Raw genomic sequence first — 18,601 nt, 5'->3', positions numbered from 1 at the left:
AAACTTTTTTTTTCTTTCAATTTTAATCCTTAAAATAGTGTTTTCTTCGATAGGAAAATTGCGTGTTTTATTCGAAAGATAAATAAATTTTGTACAAAGAGCAGCAAAATGTATTCCTTGGTGAAGAGTATTAAACGATTACGGGAGATGGACCGAAAGGTGCATATTTCGCATTCCTACAAGGATGTCAATCTGTGCACGGATATTTTGACTAACATAGGGTGTGAATTGAAGAGTGATATTGTTTATTTTGATGTTTGTCTTAGTAGAATAAGACACTTGTTTGTTTGTTTTTGATGGGTTGGAGATTAGTACCTCTCGGTTAATTACCTTTTAATCTCTTTTTTTTGGGGCTTTAAGCCCTCGGTTATATAAAATTAAATAAATTTAATGTCCAGGTATTTGTCATTTAAAGTTATGCCCATATTTATTGTTAGTTTTTTTTTTACAATAAAAAATTCAACTCATTTCATTAATAAAAATATATTTAAGGTCTTCATCGTAACTTTACTTTTATATTTATTTTTTGGTAGAAACTTTACTTTTATATTTAACCATTAACAAGTCAATTTTGTATAAATTTATGATAAAGACACATCGGACAAGAGAGGCCTCTATGTCCTTTTTTCATAGATGGAGAAATCCTCACTTGACAGCTCGAAAGTGAATCAGTACAATCTCACGTGATCCGTATTCGTTTATGGGGACCAACTTAGATCTTTACCCGTGGACAATATGCAAAGTGATAATCCCTTTATTTATTAAACAAGTGATTGAGCTCAAGTGGTAAATGAGCTTCACCAAAAAGAACGGATTTCGGGAGAACCCTAGTTTGATTCCTGAGTGGAACAATTTATTGGTCAGACTTTACTTACCTCACGGCCGACCTCTAGACTATTAGGGCCCCTTTTTCCTAGGAACTAGAGGGTTATAAACAAAAAAATCCTTTTATTTATTAGATTAGATGAAATGAAATGTCTATGTAACGTAAACTAAGCTCTATAATAATAGCAACGGAAAGTATACAACGGGCATATATTGGAAAGTAAATAAAGAGAGGTGTATTAAGCAATAAGCACGCTCCTATAAACGATGTAAATAAGGAGAGGTGTATTAAGCAATGCAATTTCAATGAAAAACTTAATCAAATCTGTGAAGAAACTCAAATTGTGGTCTAAAAAGAACGGGAAGAAGAAGAAGAAGCACAACGATAACTACTACGACCATCAGCCTCCACCTCCACCACACTGTCACCATTGCTGCTGCTCTTGCTCCACCAGTACCACTACCACCCAGCCATCAGCTCCACCCTTACCTCCATTTTCATGGCTTGAAGAACACAACAACTATGACTATGGGACATTCTTTCCACCACCAGCACCGTATACCCCAAGTCAAGATCAAGAAGAACAAAATACTATTGTTGTTTCATCAGAACCTGTTTATGGCATTCCTGTTCGGACAGAGAGATCAAGAGGTGAATTTGGATGTGTTTTTAATTTGTTTCGCTGCTTATGTCCGTGTTTCAATAATTAATCGCAGCTCATTCCTGGTCTTCCATTTCTATTTCTAATAAAGCTGGAGCTTGTTAAATATATCAGAGCCGGATAAAGGACTGTAATGTGGGCATTTGACCCAGGACCACGCTAGGTGTGAGGGTGAGTGTTGAATATGTTGTTGTGTTGTTGGAGTTTGTTTGAAGTCTCACATTGTTTAGGTTCCCGACGGTTAAGTGTATAAATATGTGAGGACAATCTCACCCTTAAAGCTAGCTTTTGGGGATGAGATCCAAACATATTTAACATGGTATCAGAGTAATTTTTAGGATGAGATCCAAACATATTTAATAGAGTTAACGTCATTCTAAACTTTGTTTGTCCCCTTAATTTTAATTACTAGTTATATATTTGTATATTGTATACATATACTTGGGTCAATAAGAGGACATATGCACTTCATTAGGTTCGTGAGCTTTGAATTTGATTTTAAGGTATTGATTGTCCTAGTTTAGTTAGACATAATAACTTTAAATTTTTTTATTTAGATGTAGAAGTTTTTTTTTTTTGACGATAAACTGTTTATCTAATTTCATTGATAATAATATTGTAAATACATGTTGGTATAGTGATAAAATTATGGAAACTAGTTAGAGATGTAGTCGCCCCGGCAAGCCTATGAGCAACTTCATTTGCTTGTCTCCTAATGAACTTAACATCAAAGTTTACAAGATTAGAAGCTAGAATAGTTCTACAATCATTGAAAATAGAACCAAGGTCAGAGAGATAGGTTCTTTTACCGTAAAGACTGTCGACTATCTTTTTGTAATCCATTTCAAAATCAGTGTTGTGTAACTGCATTTCTTCTACCCACTTGAGAGCATGCAGTAAGCCTATGGCTTCACCAATCTCCACTTCGACTATAGGTTTTATCCACTCTGTTCTCGCCGCCACAAACTTACCATGTTCATCCCTTAAACACATACCAAGTCTCACCTTGTTGCGATCTAGCGAAAAGGAAGCATCTACATTACACTTGTACCTTTCATGTCTTGGCTTGATCCAAATTGTTTGTTGAGGGCTCGACTGAGCTATGTTGGCTGATTGACGAATTTGTTGTGCATTTCGCCAAGAAGTGATTAAATGTTTAGCTCGTTCAACCACAATTTGGTCAAAATCAGTGATATTATCCCACACTTTATTATTCCGGCGCTTCCATATGCCCCACGCTATTACACAAAAAAGTTCTTGCTGGTCTTTATTAAGCCTATACAAAATTGAGGACAAGTTTTCCTGCAATGTTGTTATTACCAACCAGACCTGCACTAATATGAGACCACAATCCTGCTCGCTGCCAACACTGAATACTTCTTGTACATGAAAACAACACGTGTATACTGTCTTCGTCTCCATCGTTGCAGACATCACAATGCACTGGACATTGTACTCCACGGCTGATGAGCTTCTTGCGTGTTGGTAAGATATCCCGACCAATGCGCCTAATAAGGTTCTTCACTTTTGGAGGAATTTTTGCATGCCAGATGTTGTTCCATTGACCTGAAACACCGTGTCTGTCTTGATACCCTGCAACATTAACACATTGTTTTTAAGCACTGCAAACAGAATATACACCGTCTTGTTACAGCTTCCATGTTAGCTTGTCATCGCAAACAAAAGGATAAAGAGGAGTCTGCATAGTCCGTCTCACAATATTATTGTCAAAGATATCACGGATTTTGTCGAGGTCCCATGATTTTGAATTAATCATCATAAGGTCCTTCACTATTTTAATATCACCAAACAGTTGTATGTTAGAAGGTGTAGTAAGTGGCATGCCTTCCTTGAGCCAATTTTGCTCCCAAATGTTTATGTTCTCTCCGGTACCAATGATCCACCTGCACCCTCCTTTGACAAGTGACTTTTGAACTCCAAATACTCCTCCATACATAGCTTGGATTATGCCTGATGCTCGACTCGAAAAAATCACAATTTGGAAAGTATATAGCTTTCAGTAGTTTTGTGATTAGATTGCTTGGTTTTTTAATTAAATTCCAAGCTTGTTTGCCTAGCATGCATGACCATATCGAAAGTTTGAAGATTTTCGAAGCCCATACCACCGTAATCTTTGCTCACCAAGAGTCGTTCCCAAGAAAGACAGTGTAATCTGCGACCATTGTTACCACTGTGACCCCACCAAAAAGAATTAAGCATCTTTTCTATGTCATCAAGTAGAGTACTAGGGAGTAGAAAAATGCTCAGCACATACGTTGGAATGGATTGCAAGATTGATTTAATCATGACTTCTCTATCTGCTTGAGAGAGATGTCTGCTGCTCCACGACTTCATTTTCTTCCAAATTTTGTCCTTTATGAATTTAAAAGTTGATTTTTTGCTTCTGCCAATCATGGATGGAAGGCCAAGATACTTTCTGGTGCTGAGGACCTGAGTCACACCAAGCTGTTGAGCACTATCTTCACGCAGACTTTTGGAGATTGATGGCTTGACCGGATCCTGCTTCATAAACTGATAGGATATTCTTTAACACGATTGTCTCATTAACCGTTGCTTTAAAGAATAGGAAGCAATCATCTGCAAAGAGAAGATGAGAGATAATAGGTGCTTGCCTGCATATTTTGATACCATGTAAATCCCCTATGTTCTCAGCTTGTCGAATTAGAGCTGAAAGCCCTTATGCAAAGATAATAAAGAGTGATAACGGGTCCCCTTGTCGTAAGCCTCTACCAGGAACAACAGGCCCCGCCAAATTACTGTTAACAATGATTGAGTAGTCCACTGTTTCAACACATAACATAATCCACCCAATCCATTTTTTAGAGAACCCCATCTTTACCATGATCTCTTTTAAATATTCCTAGTCGATACAGTCATAAGCCTTGTTGATATCTAGTTTGAGCGCTACCTCACCCTTCTTGCCACTGGTTTTAGATTTCATATAATGAATGATTTCAATGGCAGCCATTGCATTATCGAGGATTGACCTTCATGGGACAAATGCTGACTGATTTTCTAATATGCACTAAACACGTAAACTTGTGGTTTTGTGTTCTTTGATTTTTGATTAATTGTTTAATCAAGATCCGTTCATCGGGATTGTTCCGCTAAGAGGATTATTTTTTTAAAAAAAAACCCTCTTAAATCCCAACACATTTTGCTCTCTAGACAAAAACCTAAGCACCCGAAATTGATGCAGTTTCCTTGACATTGATAACCCTAATAGTGCCGACAAACAACTATGTTGTCACAAAGTGGTTGAATCCCACATTAGTGAACAATCATCAACCAACTATGAAAGCATCTGTGCCAATTATCGTGCAACGGTTGTCGAATCATTCACAACATCAGATAAAACATTTCTCGCCAATTGATATGCTTCACTTGAGTGAGAAATTTTTTTTGGCCACTCTCACCACCCCTTGTTGAATTATGTTCTCCCTAAGAGTGTTTAAAAAGGCACTTGTTTCAACCTCTGACTAACACTGGTGAACACCTACCACCACCAAAACCACTTGATTGAGTTTCCCTTTTAACGTCGTCACTTAATCTGTCTATGTTGATTATCGCCACGAAGTGCTTTACAGCAACCCAATACTCAAATGTTGTACCCTAATGTTTTGCTGCAAAAGAATGTTTGATTAAACTTACCCTAGTAGACATATGATTAGTGCTTTATGGTATTAATTAAGATGTCAAAAGACGTTTTATTATGAGTATTATAAGACACCATAGTGATTAGTAGACATCATACATTTTGTAGCATTAATCATATGTCTCTTTGTTAATATATAATTATAATATGAAAAATGTTAAACAATGCCCCCAGGATACTACCAATATAAATTTTTTTCTTGAAACTTATACATGCAGTATATTAAAAATATAAAAAGTCATCTTTCTATCATTAATTTTGTATTTTTATTTTGCTTTTTAGTATACTTAACAAATATATCGGAGATACTATTTAGCATGACTCTTAAGAGAAACTATAAAAAGAAGTCAAAAGAAATAAATTTTTAGGTAGAACAAATATTTTATATTTTTTTATCAAAAAAATATATTATATTTTCAAATATTAGGTTCTGTTTGGTAAAAATAAGCTATAAGCTAGCTTATCAGCTAGCTTATAGCTGAAAAGCTAGTAGAATAAAATTAAAGTGTTTGGCAAATTTAGCTATTGTAAGTATAAAATGACATAAAAATACATGGTTAGTGGGTAATTTTTTTTTTTGTAAGTGTTAGCGGGTAGTTATTATAATTTTTAAAAAATAAAAAATAAAATTAATGAGGGTAAATATGGAATAAAATGAAAAGCTATAAGCTATAAGCTCATACGCTACTTGAAATAGCATCTCAAAAAATGTTATAAGCTAGTTAAAGAAGCTCGTTACCAAACACTTCATATTTTTTTCAAACAAGCTTATAAGCTAGTTCAATAAGCTATAAGCTAGCTTATTGGACTTACCAAACGGTGCCTAAAATACACAAATTTCAATACTTTTTTACCAGATTTAATTTTTTAAGGCTTAACTACACATTTGATCCCCTATGTTTATTTTAAGTTTCAATTTGGTCCTTACGTTTAAAAACTATCAATTTGCTCCCTTACGTTTATTTTAGGTTTCAAGTTAGTCCTTTCCGTCAATTTTGTCACATGTGGTAGTCAATTTGCATATGTGGACAGACATGTGGCACTTGGACACACTGACACGTGTACTGTTCAAACGGTGTTAGTGACAAAACTAACGGAAAGGACTAACTTGAAACCTAAAATAAACGTAAGGACCAAATTGATATTTTTTAAACGTAAGGGACCAAATTAATACTTAAAATAAACGTAAGGGACCAAATATGTAGTTAAACCATTTTTTAATAATGTCCCAAAAAGGTTAGTTATTATTTTCATTTATTATTTTATGAAGTGTTTTGACTATCTTATAAGATTTTGTATTTGATAGGAAAGAGACGGCGTGGTAGGATTGACACGTAGGTAGGTATAGGCCGAAGCAAGTGGTTTTGTCGACGAAGCGGAAGGTTCGGACGACACAGCTGGAGACAGGCTGTCACCAACAAAGTCCCACTCACATCACACACCAACAACATCTTTCTCTTTCTCTCTCTCTTTTCGTTTCGTTCATCGTTTCTTTCTTTCCCTTCTTCTTTCTTTTGCCTCTCTCTCTCTCTCTCTCTCTCTCTCTCTCTCTCTCTCTCTCGTTCATTCATTCTACGTCCGAATTAGGGTTTTCTCTTTCTCCTCACTGGATCAAACCTTCGTTGCACTGTAAGCTCTCTCTCTCTTTCTTTAATTTCTCACTCTATATATGTATGTATGCTTTCCTCTTTGTCTTTTTCTTCAGATTTATTTATCGATTCCCCCCTTCGTTGTTTACTCGCATTTCCTCCTCTATCATTATTATTATTTAGATTAGATTAGATTAGATTTCAACTCCAATCAAACTTTAACCCTATATTTCTCTCTTGAGGAATTAAACCAATTTATTTATTTATTTATTTATTTATTTTATGTTCAATGTACCTTAATCCATAGATGCATTCAAATTCATCTTATCATCTTCAACTTGCACAACATCATCTGTACAATTCAATTTCACATGCCTTTCATTGTTTATTCTATGTAATTCAAGAGTGAGTCTCTATACTGTTTTTAAGTTAAATGTTTCTTTTCAAGACCACCAATCTCACATATTTATAGGAACAAAGAAAGAACCGATGATAAATCTTGCTATTTAAGTTGCTGTTATGTTCCTAAGGCCCTCTTATCACTCTACTCTTTAACCACCAAGCCAATCTTCAATGCCTCTGATTCAACAATAGATAACAACTTGTTGCATCACATTAAATTTTCACTCATATGTTGATGATATTTTGTCTGCCTTTATAAATTATTAGTTTTCTTTTTTCATTGTGTTGCTGTGTGTGTGGCCATTCATTTATCAATGTGTTTAACTTTTTATCATTCACAATTCTCTCCCTTGAGTTTTGTTGGAATATCTCTAAATCTAATGCATTAATCTAATATTAGAGATTGAACTTTTTTTTTTTTTGTGTGTGTGTGTGTTTAGTGTAGATGCTGGAATTGGGCAATCAATCCTAGAGAGCATTTCTGAGGTGGATGTATTACCCTTGCGCAATTCACCGGTATGAAGTCATGGAAGAATGCTAGATGGTTGATATGTGATGGTATGTAATCATCTACTCAGGGGTGCTTCTGCATATTTGAGTTGAGTTCAATTATCACACTCTATTAATGATATTGTGAGCTCATTGAGTCATACATTAGTTCTGGACAAAAGGCACAAGCCCCAGAGGATTTCTGGTATCCATGCTGTCAGAGAGCATGCGTGGAATCTGTATTTCGGGTAATGCCCCTGTCGAGATTTGCTGCCGAAGCATTCGGTGTGGTGACAATTTGTCTAGTAGCCATCTTGATTCTTCTTGGGTTGATATGCATTGCTTACTCATTCTACTTCCGCTCTCGTATTCATAATCAAGGTTTTTTTCAGCTCAATTATTTTAGTGGTCCTTGGATTATTAGAATTGCATTCATCCTATTTGTAATCTGGTGGGGTCTAGGTGAAATTTTCCGGCTAACTTTGTTAAGACGCGCTCTTCACTTAAAATGGAGGGAAACTGTTTGCAAATGTTACATTGTATCGAACATGGGATTTGCAGAACCTTGCCTCTTTCTCACACTTGTGTTTCTCCTCCGTGCACCCTTGCAGAGGTTGGAGACTGGAATTATGAGCAGAAAATGGAATGTGAGGACATCTGCATATATTATTCTTTACTGCCTTCCAATGTTTCTTCTTCAGCTTTTTGTTATTTTTGTTGGACCTCATTTAGACAAGGATAAGGGTTCTGGGAAGAAGTTGCCTCATTATTTTACAAGTACAGTCGGCTCCTCTTCAGTTGCAGAGGGGAGTGATGATATTGCCCTTTGTACTTACCCTCTACTTAGTACCATTCTCCTTGGCCTTTTTGCCATTATCCTGACTTCCTACCTTTTTTGGCTTGGTAGTCGGATTTTGAAATTAGTTATCAACAAAGGTTTGCAGAAAAGGGTTTACACACTACTATTCTCAGTTCTGTGTTTTCTTCCATTAAGGGTTCTTTTCCTTGGTTTATCTGTTTTATCTGGACCTGAGCATTTTATGTTTGAAGCCTTTGTTTTCTTGGCATTTCTTGCACTTGTATGTTGTTCTGGGTTGTGCATGTGCACACTTGTGTACCGTCCAGTTGCAGATTGTTTAGCGCTGGGAAATTTACAAGACCTGGAAGCTAGGACTAGGAGGTTTAATGAAGATCATAATGATACTATATCCCTTGTTGCTAACCAGAGTCATTTGGAATATAATGTTGAGGAAAATGCTCAGCCTAGTCCCGGTAGGTATTCCGATGAATCAACAAAGCGTGGATCAATTTCATTTCGGACATTGGAAAAGGGTGTTGCTTCAACTGGAACATTTGTAGAACTAAGCCTTTTCTCTCCCAGCCGCAGTGCAACACCTCCGGGATCGCCGTCTCTTCCAGGTTGGCCCATGCAATCCCCAGCCCAAGTTGTTGTTGTGTGAATGTCAATTTTTGGATAAGGAAAAACTGATTGTAAAGGGTTAAGTTTCGATAAGGCTTTTTTCTTTTTGCTTATGTTTGCTAATTCTAGGTATATAATGTTTTTGCCCTAGAATTTATTGAGTACCTCTTCTTTTTTTTCTGTGCTATCTTGATAACTTTTTTTCTACTGGATTGTATTTTTGTACTTTAAATATTAGAACACTCTTACAGTTATATATTCTCTTTTAGTAATTGTTGGTTGGCAATTAGACGAGGTTGTTGGATTGCTTCGCCTAGCTGTCTAGACTAGTGTGTATATATATATTTTTTGGATAGATATACAAAATGAGAAGCCATTAGAAACTCACACACAAAGTGGACTGGAGGGACCGGGGTGAACCCCGGTCATGACATCCAACCAAACATTTTTGGGATTTTTGTCAATTGAGCTAATATTTGTGGACATACTAGTGTGTAATCTCAATTAAAATAGAGATTATTATTCATAATACCTGAAACAAGGGTATTTATGATGAATCTTAGTTCTAGAATACAGATAAGGATAATGTTGTAGTCTATGCACTTTTTTTATAGGTCAGCTTATTTTTTTTTTTATAAGCGATTTGTTTGTTGGTATATTATTACTAATGTTATGTTAGTTTTTCTCCTTGCTAGGACTTGAACTTTAGACCTCCAATTCCTTAAACCCTTAGCTCAACTAGCTTAATTAGCTTAACCAGTTGAGCTATCTATCCAACCCTATAGGTCAGTGTACTTGGTTTTCCCTTTATGGAATAAAACAGAACATCGTTCTTAGTGGATCCTATAAAATATTAGAGTTTGAGGAGAGATATATTGACTCCAAGAGTAACTCTAAATAATTACTCCACATCCTCATCCTCTATTTTCTTTTAATCTAACGGTTTCAATTAATCCTTGCTTTGTTTCACGAAGCTAGTTTATAGAAGAATAAAATCTTGTTCTTCTCTAACACGTGCATTCATGTTCCTCTGTTTTTTTTTAATCGAATTATATTTTGCTTAATCGTTTCTTCAATCTCGATATTGTATTGCATCATTGAAATTTGAAATTAAATGTTTCATTCTTTCCCGTTTCTAAATATCAAGGTTCATGTGACAACAAAAATTAGGTATAATTTTTATATATAAGAGAATAACATCCGATCCGATCAATATATTTCACAACCATAAGCTTTAATCACCGTTATAAGTTTCAATACCCAAAATTAATAAAAGTAAACCTTTTGATTTAATTTCCAATTGACTTTTCCTGTTTGTTTTTTCTTCTCCTTTTTTGACATTCCAAATCCAAATTAATAGGAGATACATATTATTTTTTTTTGCAATCAGAACCAATGACAAACAAAAAATCGATAGCAGAGGGGATAGAATAGTGAAAGCACACATAAAGATAGTTATTAATTAATTATAGTCATTAGATTAAAAGATAATAGAGGGTGGTGATTTGGAGCAACTCTAACTCTTCAGAGTTACTCTTGGAGTCAATATATCCCTCTTCTTAGAGTTTTACATAAAACATTGAATTGGACTGGATGACTTGATACAAGATCAGTTCTGTTACAAGCTAAAATGGATTTATAGATGAACGTAACTTTGCTTATGCACACTATTTGTTTGTAAATAACAGCAATGAAGGTTGTATATGCACATAATTTATCACTACATAAACACGACAGTTTGTATTTTCTTATATATGTGATGTAGTATATGTGATGGTATCACTACATAATATATGTGACGTAGATTATATATCTTGTTTCATTCGTTCAAGCTAAAATTGATGTAGTATAATCTAAATCTATTAACTTTGTTTTTGCCTTTCATCCGAACACATAATTAAACTTAGTCTAGGGTGGGAGAACTTGATAGGTCTCAACCGTTTTCCACCATATTAGCACTAAAGCAGTAAGATTCAAACATTATTTTCTCATATTGTAGAAGACTAACTTTTTATTTTTTTCACGAGTTTAACTCAGTTGGTAGGGACATCACATATATTATGCAGGAGTCGGGGTTCGAACCCCGGACACTCTACTTATTCATCTTTACGATGAAATTTCTAGTCACTGGACTATTAGATAATTTTTTTTTTTTAACTTTTTGGATACTTTGTTTGTGCCATGTAAATAATCTATTATCACCTCATTTTGGGGTTAACAGTTAATTATTGTGTCTATAATAATCCGATCTATACTTGTTCTGTTCTATTTAGATTTTTATTTTCTAGAATTAAAAAACCTTATATATTTCCTACATTTAGGCAAAAGATTAGGATCGTTTTTATTTTTTTTATTTTTTTTATTTTTTATAATAGATATTTTTGAGTTTTTGTCTTTACAACATTACAAGAAAGGCACGTACGCACAATGATTTCACAAATATTTGCCAAATATAGAAAAATAAATGGTAGAGAATCTTGATCCTATCATAGCGTGTCTATGTTTGTATATAACTAGATTTTCTACCACTACGACGCACGGAAAAGAATTTGTTTATATGATATGATTTTATATTTCGTTTGTTATTACAACAAATAAATAATTTCATATAATATCCCGATATCATTATAAATTAAACTAAATATAATACGACAATGTCATTAGATTAGAGGGATAATCTTTATCTAATTAAATACAGCACTTAAGATTATATGATTAAATAATGACATAAGATTTTTTAAATATAACAATTAGACAAATGTTAATTATTAATATAATACAACCATATAATAAGGAAAATATAATAAAGGCTACATAAAATCATACATCCCCGTGCATTTTTTATAGATATAAAATTTGAAAATTAATATTAAATTTAATGGATAAACAAAATGGATACACAAAACATAGAGCGTATAATAAAGGCTATCTAAAATCTTACAGCCCCGTGCGTTTTTTAGAGATATAAAATTTGAAATTTAATATTAAATTTAATGGATAAACAAAATGGATACACAAAACATACATCGTAAAATAAAGGTTACATAAAATCTTACAGTCCCGTGTGTTTTTTAGAGATATAAAATTTGAAATTTATTTATGCTAAAACTTAGATTATATTACTCTGTTGTATTGTGAAATTAGAATTTCTAATTGAAAATTAATGTAATTAGATGAGATTGAACTATTTTATCATTAAAATTGGAATTCTTAAGTCGCAATCAATCTAAGAGTGAATCGTTAATACATAGAAGTTAGAATTACTAAATTGTACGTAGTTAGTCTAATTAAATGAGAAATATTACTCCATTTCCTTGTGATATGAAATTCATGCTCTAATATTATTGGTAAATAGAAAACTAAAATAAATTTCGTTGAAGACTAACTCATCAAAACAATACATTAGATAAGAAACTTAAAATAAATTTCATTGAAGACCAATTCATCAAATCAATGTATTAGTAAAAAAACAAATCTATAAGAACATCTACAATGGAGAACTCCAAATTTAAGTACTTAAATGGGTCTCACACGGACACATCACTAATTTATTATTTTTTAATAATAGTACCTAATAGATATTCAACTCCTCCAACCTAGCACTTCTTAAAAAGTTCTAAAATAGGTCACATCAATAATTCCACGTCATTACAATAACTTTTTATTTAATTATCTATTTTATAATATAAATTGATTGAATGATAAAATTACAAAATTAGTATGTACTATTTTATTTTTATAATTCGAAAAAATAATTATAATTCGAAATTTAATTTCAAATAATATTGCCAAATTTTAAGAATTACATAATTAAAAAATAATTTAAAATAACATTACATAATTTTAAAAACAATTAATTTTGTTGATCATCATGCCCAAAACGTTGTCAAATATGCTCAACAAGATCATGTTGAAGTTGAAGATGAGTCCGCCTATTCAAAAATTGTGCTTTTGTGATGTACCAAAAAAAATTGTGTTTTTGTGTAAATATCCATTAATTCAAATTGAATATATAAAATAAAGTGGGTCCCATGAAAAAATATTTAATGAAAAATAAGGTGGGTCCAAGAAGAGAGAGAGTTCTTATTTTAGAAGTGATACCTAATAGGTACTCAAATTGGTGGTACTCCATTGGTGGTACCTAATAAGTATAATAAGTACCTAATAGGTACTACACCACTGGAGATGGTCTGAGTAAATACTTTGAACCTATTCAATACGCATAATTATAAAAGAGGAAATTACATTGACCACCTTGGAAACGACCATATTTATAAACAAAAGTAAATGACATGATTAGGCATAAACAAAGTTAAAGTTGCCCCTTCTATAACAACTGTTTTTAGGTAATCTTATACAACAATACAAAAGTGGTTTTTTACATAGTGATTATCCATAATCATTTATGATGCAAATGGGTTATGGGGTGATTATAATCATTTGGTATGCATCGTGTTTAATTTTATGATGATTATTCTTCAATTGAAAACTAATAATAGTAAAGTTAAAATAGGAAAAATGATTTGAGAAGATTATAACAATGGTACGATACTCAAGGTTTCAGTGGAGAGAGATTATCATCATAATAAAACTAATAGATTAATAAGCGGTGTAAGTTTAAAGGGTTCCATTATTACTACTAAAAAATCGAGACAATGTTCTGAGATTAAGGATAGCCAACGGCCATAAACTGTCCCTTTTATTTTATTATTATATTATTATGATTTATAAATATGTCTGGCTTTTGTTAGTTACATCTTTTTCTTCTTCTTCTTCTTTAAGCAAACCTGAAATTAAGAACGACGAGCGTTTGTTTGTTTGTTTGTTGAAGTAGTACTGGTGGAAAAGAGGTTTATTTTTCTCTTTAGGGCGGTTTTCGGATACTCCGAAACCGCTCTAATAATTAATTTGTTACCCACATTTGTTTCTTCAATCGATCGATCTCAATACCTTGAATGAATTGTAATTAATGTTTATTGCATGTCCTCAATTTGCATGTCATTGCCAACAATAAACAAAGCAAAGGTTTCTTCCTCCACCATCAACCTATTTTTGTTTTGTATCTCACTTTCTCTTAATTCCACCATATCAAATTATTAATTTCTGGATGTAATTATTAATTGATTTTTCATTATACACATCCATCGTAATCGGCGGTGGAAAGGAAGAAAATGGGTGGAAGAATAGAATGGGTGAAGGGCAAAATGGTTGGATGTGGATCTTTTGGCAGTGTTCATCTAGCCATGAATAAATCGAACGGTGGACTTTTCGTAGTGAAAACATCAGATTCAGAGGTAGGACGTGATGCTCTAAAGAACGAGGTGAATATACTAAATAGTTTAAATAATTCATCACCCTATATTGTCCAATGTTTAGGGACAGAGTATGATGATGAAGATAAGAAAGTAGTGAATGTTTTCATGGAATATATGGCCGGGGGTAGTTTGGCTGACGTGTCGAACAAATTTGGTGGTTCATTAGATGAAGATGTTGTACGTTTGTATACTAGACAAATTCTCCTTGGGTTATATGATCTTCACAAACATGGAATTGTGCATTGTGACCTTAAGTGCAAAAATGTGCTTTTGGCCTCTTCTGGGAACGTCAAGCTGGCTGATTTAGGGTGTGCAAAAAGGGTAGAGAACAAATCATCATCATCATGTATTAATCTTACTAATGGTGGCACTCCTCTATGGATGGCTCCTGAAGTATTATTAAATGGTGATGAGAAAGTTGTCGATTTTGCTGCAGATATATGGTCTTTGGGGTGTACTGTTATTGAAATGGCCACCGGCAGGCCTCCTTGGGCTGACATTTCAAATCCAATTGCTGCTATGTTTAAGATTGCTCGCGGTGATGAGATACCTCAATTTCCACTTCATTTCTCTCAGGAAGGTTTCGATTTCTTGAGGAGGTGTTTGGTGAGAGATCCCAGTAAGAGGCCTACCGCACAGGAGTTACTTAACCACCCATTTATTATTTCAACTAATTTAACTCATCACAAACACTACTCTGCTTCCTCACCTGCAGCTGTTTTGGATGTTCATCAATTTGAGTATACCGATGACGACGATGACGACGAAGAATTATTACAAAGCCCAATTACAGGACGATTGAACCTGTTCTCTTCCACCACAAATGAGTTTGTGTCCCCACAAGGAACAACAATGTGGGAACTGGAAGATGGTGCATCAGGGAATCATTGGATCACTGTTAGATAAAGGGATCAATAAAGACCCAATAATTAATTCATGTAGATAGAGGACTCAACATATTAGGTACAATTTTGAGTAGGAAACAAATATATAGGTTTGTCAAAGTTTTACTTCCTTTTAGGAGGAAGAACGAATGGTCTTAATTAGTAGTACTACCACACGTTTGTAATTAAAAGGTTGTTGTATCGATCGAATCATTTGATTAGACAGTCCCTCTAATTCCATTGCTAGTACTGTAATATAATACAATGAGCATCTACGATGAAGCTCCACAAATTTGATTACTTAAATGAGTCTCACGTATATATATCACTCATTTATTATTTTTTAATAATAGTAATTAATAAGTATGCAATCCCTCCAACCCAGCACCTCTTAAAAAGTTATAAATCGGTCTTACTAATAACTCTATATCTCATCAATAATACTATTATACTACATTTTTATAAGTATGTCCCACAAAAATATATTATAATAAGGAGAGAGAGGGTACCTATTTGAGAAGCAGTACATATTAGGTGCTCAATGAGTTTTGCTCTAATAGTAGTACATAATAAGTACCTATATAAGTACCTAATAGGTACTACCATTAGAGATAATATTAGTATTTTTTGTAAATGTTGAGTAAATGTTAAGTACCTAATAGTTACTACCATTATTTTATTGCGAATAAGTTTTTTAGATAAATAGTTAATTGTTATACTATAGTTTTATCAAATGGAGAGACGATTGTCTTATTTATCAAACTTTTTTTATATTAGTCATTTTTTTTTACTGTTATTGATGTTATTTGTAATTCAAATCGATGACAATTCTTTTGAATTTTTTTGTGCCTTTTCTTTTATTAGGTCCTTATTTTTAATAATTCTACATAGCCTCTAAAAATTCGGAGATGATTGCAGTTTAGTTGGAATAAATAAACACCAAAAACAAAAAAGAAGAAGAAAGAAATGAAAAATTAAAATAAAATAAATAACCACCAAGTAAAAAATTATTTACAAAATGAAGCAATTAACATTGTCAGAAATGTAGCCTATAAATTTAGATAAGGATCGTCTAATTTTAATTTGGGAATAAAGACAGAGCACCTTTCACCACTTTTGTTTTGTGTCGTTGAATTATTAGTTGTATGTGTTTTCTGCATTCTAAATATCTCTATTCACTTGATTATTAGTTTTCTACATCCTAAATTATTAATTTAGATAAACTCTTATCACTTGAGGAAGGGAATGTCGTGAATTAGGGAGAACATTGTGAAACATGGGGCACACATAACAATGGTCATATATATAAATTTATAGTCATGCTTATTGTTCTTGCAAAGGTTATTTATGTGACCTAACCGCCGATGTTTTCATTATAGCTCGATAGGGGACCTTTGGTCCTACGTATTGCTAAACAATTAGGGGATTAGAGCTACGCAATTCTCTTGTAAGTCGGCTGTATGGGTGTACTATATGATTATCAGGCTAGCAGGATGCTAGACACTGATAGTAAGAACGGGATTCACTTATGAATGTTTGGCCTATATATATATATATATATATATATATATATATAGAAGAGTATCATGGGAGTAGTGGGATAGATAGTTGAGATCATGGGAGAGAAAGTGGCTCCACATGTTTCTATTTTCCCGATTTCATCCTCGTTCAGTGGAATGATTAACTAAATTGGGCATTTCTATAATCTTTACATAAAATAAGAGATAAGTGAAACTATTAGGTAGTTTCAATTAAAATTTATTAAAGAAATAAATTTGTTTTATTAAAGTTACTGTCCAGATTTTTATAATAAATTAGACGGATCCATTGACTTTTATTTAATATTTAAATTCGTCATTATATTAAGGTAGAAAATTTATTTAGTATAAAATATTTAAAAATTTGTTATAAAATATTAGTGAAACTATCATACTCTTTCTTTTAAAACTGATTAAATCAATAAATTTGTCTTATTAAAGTTATTGCTCCGTGTATATTTTTAAATAAATTATAATAATATGTTCTAATTACTCAACACTTGTCCCGCGACGTTTTAAGTATCAATGACAAATATATATCTCGTGTATATTTTATAATAAATTTTAATTATCAATGAACAATATTTATCTATTACAAAAAAAATGAACATTATTTATCCAATTTTATCGAAAAAGAAAAAGTTGTTATATTTGTTTGCATAATCTTTTTTGTTCCTATTTAGAATAACTTATTTTTATACTTATATTTTTCTCTTCTTTTTATAATAGAATTAATTATTTGATGTTATTATATTTGATTCATATTTTTATGTGCAGATTTTTCCTGAAAAAATATGTAAAATCACATTGGACAAAATTTAGAAACAGTTCCACAAGTCTGTTTATACTCTTGTCCAATTATAAGATGCCAAGTGGATAATGTTTCCATGTCACTATTCACTAACATGACTTTGACTCCGCTAGACACTTGGCTCAACCGAGAACTACCTCCTTAGTTCTTCGTGCACAAATTCCAATGATAGACTTTCTCTTTGATCATCGAACCAGACCTCTACTCCATCCATCTTTAATTAGAAGTAAAAGTTCATTTTTCAAATTCATTGAATAATTGATGTATCTCGTCTATAATATAGGCAAGATACATCAGTTATTCAGTGAATCTAAAAAGTTGACTAATTAAGGATGGAAGGAGTATTATTAATAAGGACAAAAATTAAATAATTTAGGCTTAATTAATAAAATGGTCCCTTAAAGACATTTTTGGTTTCAGATTGGTCCCTTAAAGAAAAAAATGTTCAAATAGGTCCCTTAAAGAAAAAAAAATCCGAATAGGTCCCTTAAAGACATCTCCGTTAATCAGTTTGGTCCCTAAAAAGAGGTTTAAATAGGACCAAACTGATTAACGGATATGTCTTTAAGGGACCTATTCGGACCTTTTTTTCTTTAAGGGACCTATTTAGACCTTTTTTTTCTTTAAGGGACCAATATAAAACCAAAAATGTCTTTAAGGGACCATTTTATTAATTAAGCCAAAAATTTATTAGTAAGAAGTTGTTATATGTTAGATTAAGTTCTTACTTTGATGCATATTTTTCATCGTCGTTTTTGTTCCTATTTTTCTGTTTTATGTATTAATTAATTTATTTTTTTAGTAATAATCGTTGATGGTTGGCATAATCTTCTTTGATGTTATATTTTTTTTTTTAAAGTTGTTATATGTTTATTTGAGAAAGAAAAAAGTTGTTATAGGTTGTCATTCATATCTTTAGAGGAATTAAATAGGCTTAATTAAATTTTTGGTTTCTTATCTTTTCTCTTTTTTTCAGGTTTCAAGTTGGTC

General features: G+C 32.7%; 3 protein-coding genes across 3 annotated transcripts; 2 read left to right on the top strand and 1 right to left on the bottom strand.

The window, feature by feature from the left end:
* Window positions 1-2,078: 2,078 nt before the first annotated feature.
* LOC123904565 lies at window positions 2,079-3,444 on the bottom strand. The gene is made up of 3 exons (XM_045954213.1): window positions 3,228-3,444; window positions 2,817-3,080; window positions 2,079-2,725 (listed from the first exon to the last, which is right to left on the bottom strand). Exons 1-3 carry the CDS (start codon window positions 3,442-3,444, stop codon window positions 2,079-2,081), a joined length of 1,128 nt encoding a protein of 375 aa, XP_045810169.1.
* A 3,151-nt stretch (window positions 3,445-6,595) lies between these two features.
* On the top strand, window positions 6,596-9,335 carry LOC123910512. The gene is made up of 2 exons (XM_045961638.1): window positions 6,596-6,792; window positions 7,595-9,335. The coding sequence occupies exon 2, from the start codon at window positions 7,895-7,897 to the stop codon at window positions 9,101-9,103; it is 1,209 nt and encodes a 402-aa protein (XP_045817594.1). The 5' UTR covers window positions 6,596-6,792; window positions 7,595-7,894; the 3' UTR covers window positions 9,104-9,335.
* Window positions 9,336-14,234: 4,899 nt separating this feature from the next.
* LOC123904564 (mitogen-activated protein kinase kinase kinase 20-like) lies at window positions 14,235-15,284 on the top strand. Its single transcript, XM_045954212.1, has one exon. It carries the CDS (start codon window positions 14,235-14,237, stop codon window positions 15,282-15,284), a length of 1,050 nt encoding a protein of 349 aa, XP_045810168.1.
* Window positions 15,285-18,601: the final 3,317 nt, after the last annotated feature.

This window comes from Trifolium pratense, linkage group LG2 (assembly GCF_020283565.1).
Source record: "Trifolium pratense cultivar HEN17-A07 linkage group LG2, ARS_RC_1.1, whole genome shotgun sequence".
In the NCBI taxonomy this organism is placed as follows: Eukaryota; Viridiplantae; Streptophyta; class Magnoliopsida; order Fabales; family Fabaceae; genus Trifolium; species Trifolium pratense.
Note: the sequence above shows the minus strand (reverse complement) of the source record. Positions and strands in the feature narration are given on the sequence as shown.

Excerpts from the sequence above, each read along its gene's own strand:
- LOC123904565 (XM_045954213.1), bottom strand. The coding sequence starts at position 3,444 with ATGTATGGAGGAGTATTTGGAGTTCAAAAGTCACTTGTCAAAGGAGGG. Across the intron at positions 3,081-3,227 it reads ATGGGACCTCGACAAAATCC|GGTATCAAGACAGACACGGT; the intron begins GTGATATCTTTG and ends TTAATGTTGCAG. Across the intron at positions 2,726-2,816 it reads GTGGTCTCATATTAGTGCAG|CGTGGGGCATATGGAAGCGC; the intron begins GTCTGGTTGGTA and ends TTTGTGTAATAG.
- LOC123904564 (XM_045954212.1), top strand. The coding sequence starts at position 14,235 with ATGGGTGGAAGAATAGAATGGGTGAAGGGCAAAATGGTTGGATGTGGA.
- LOC123910512 (XM_045961638.1), top strand. The coding sequence starts at position 7,895 with ATGCCCCTGTCGAGATTTGCTGCCGAAGCATTCGGTGTGGTGACAATT.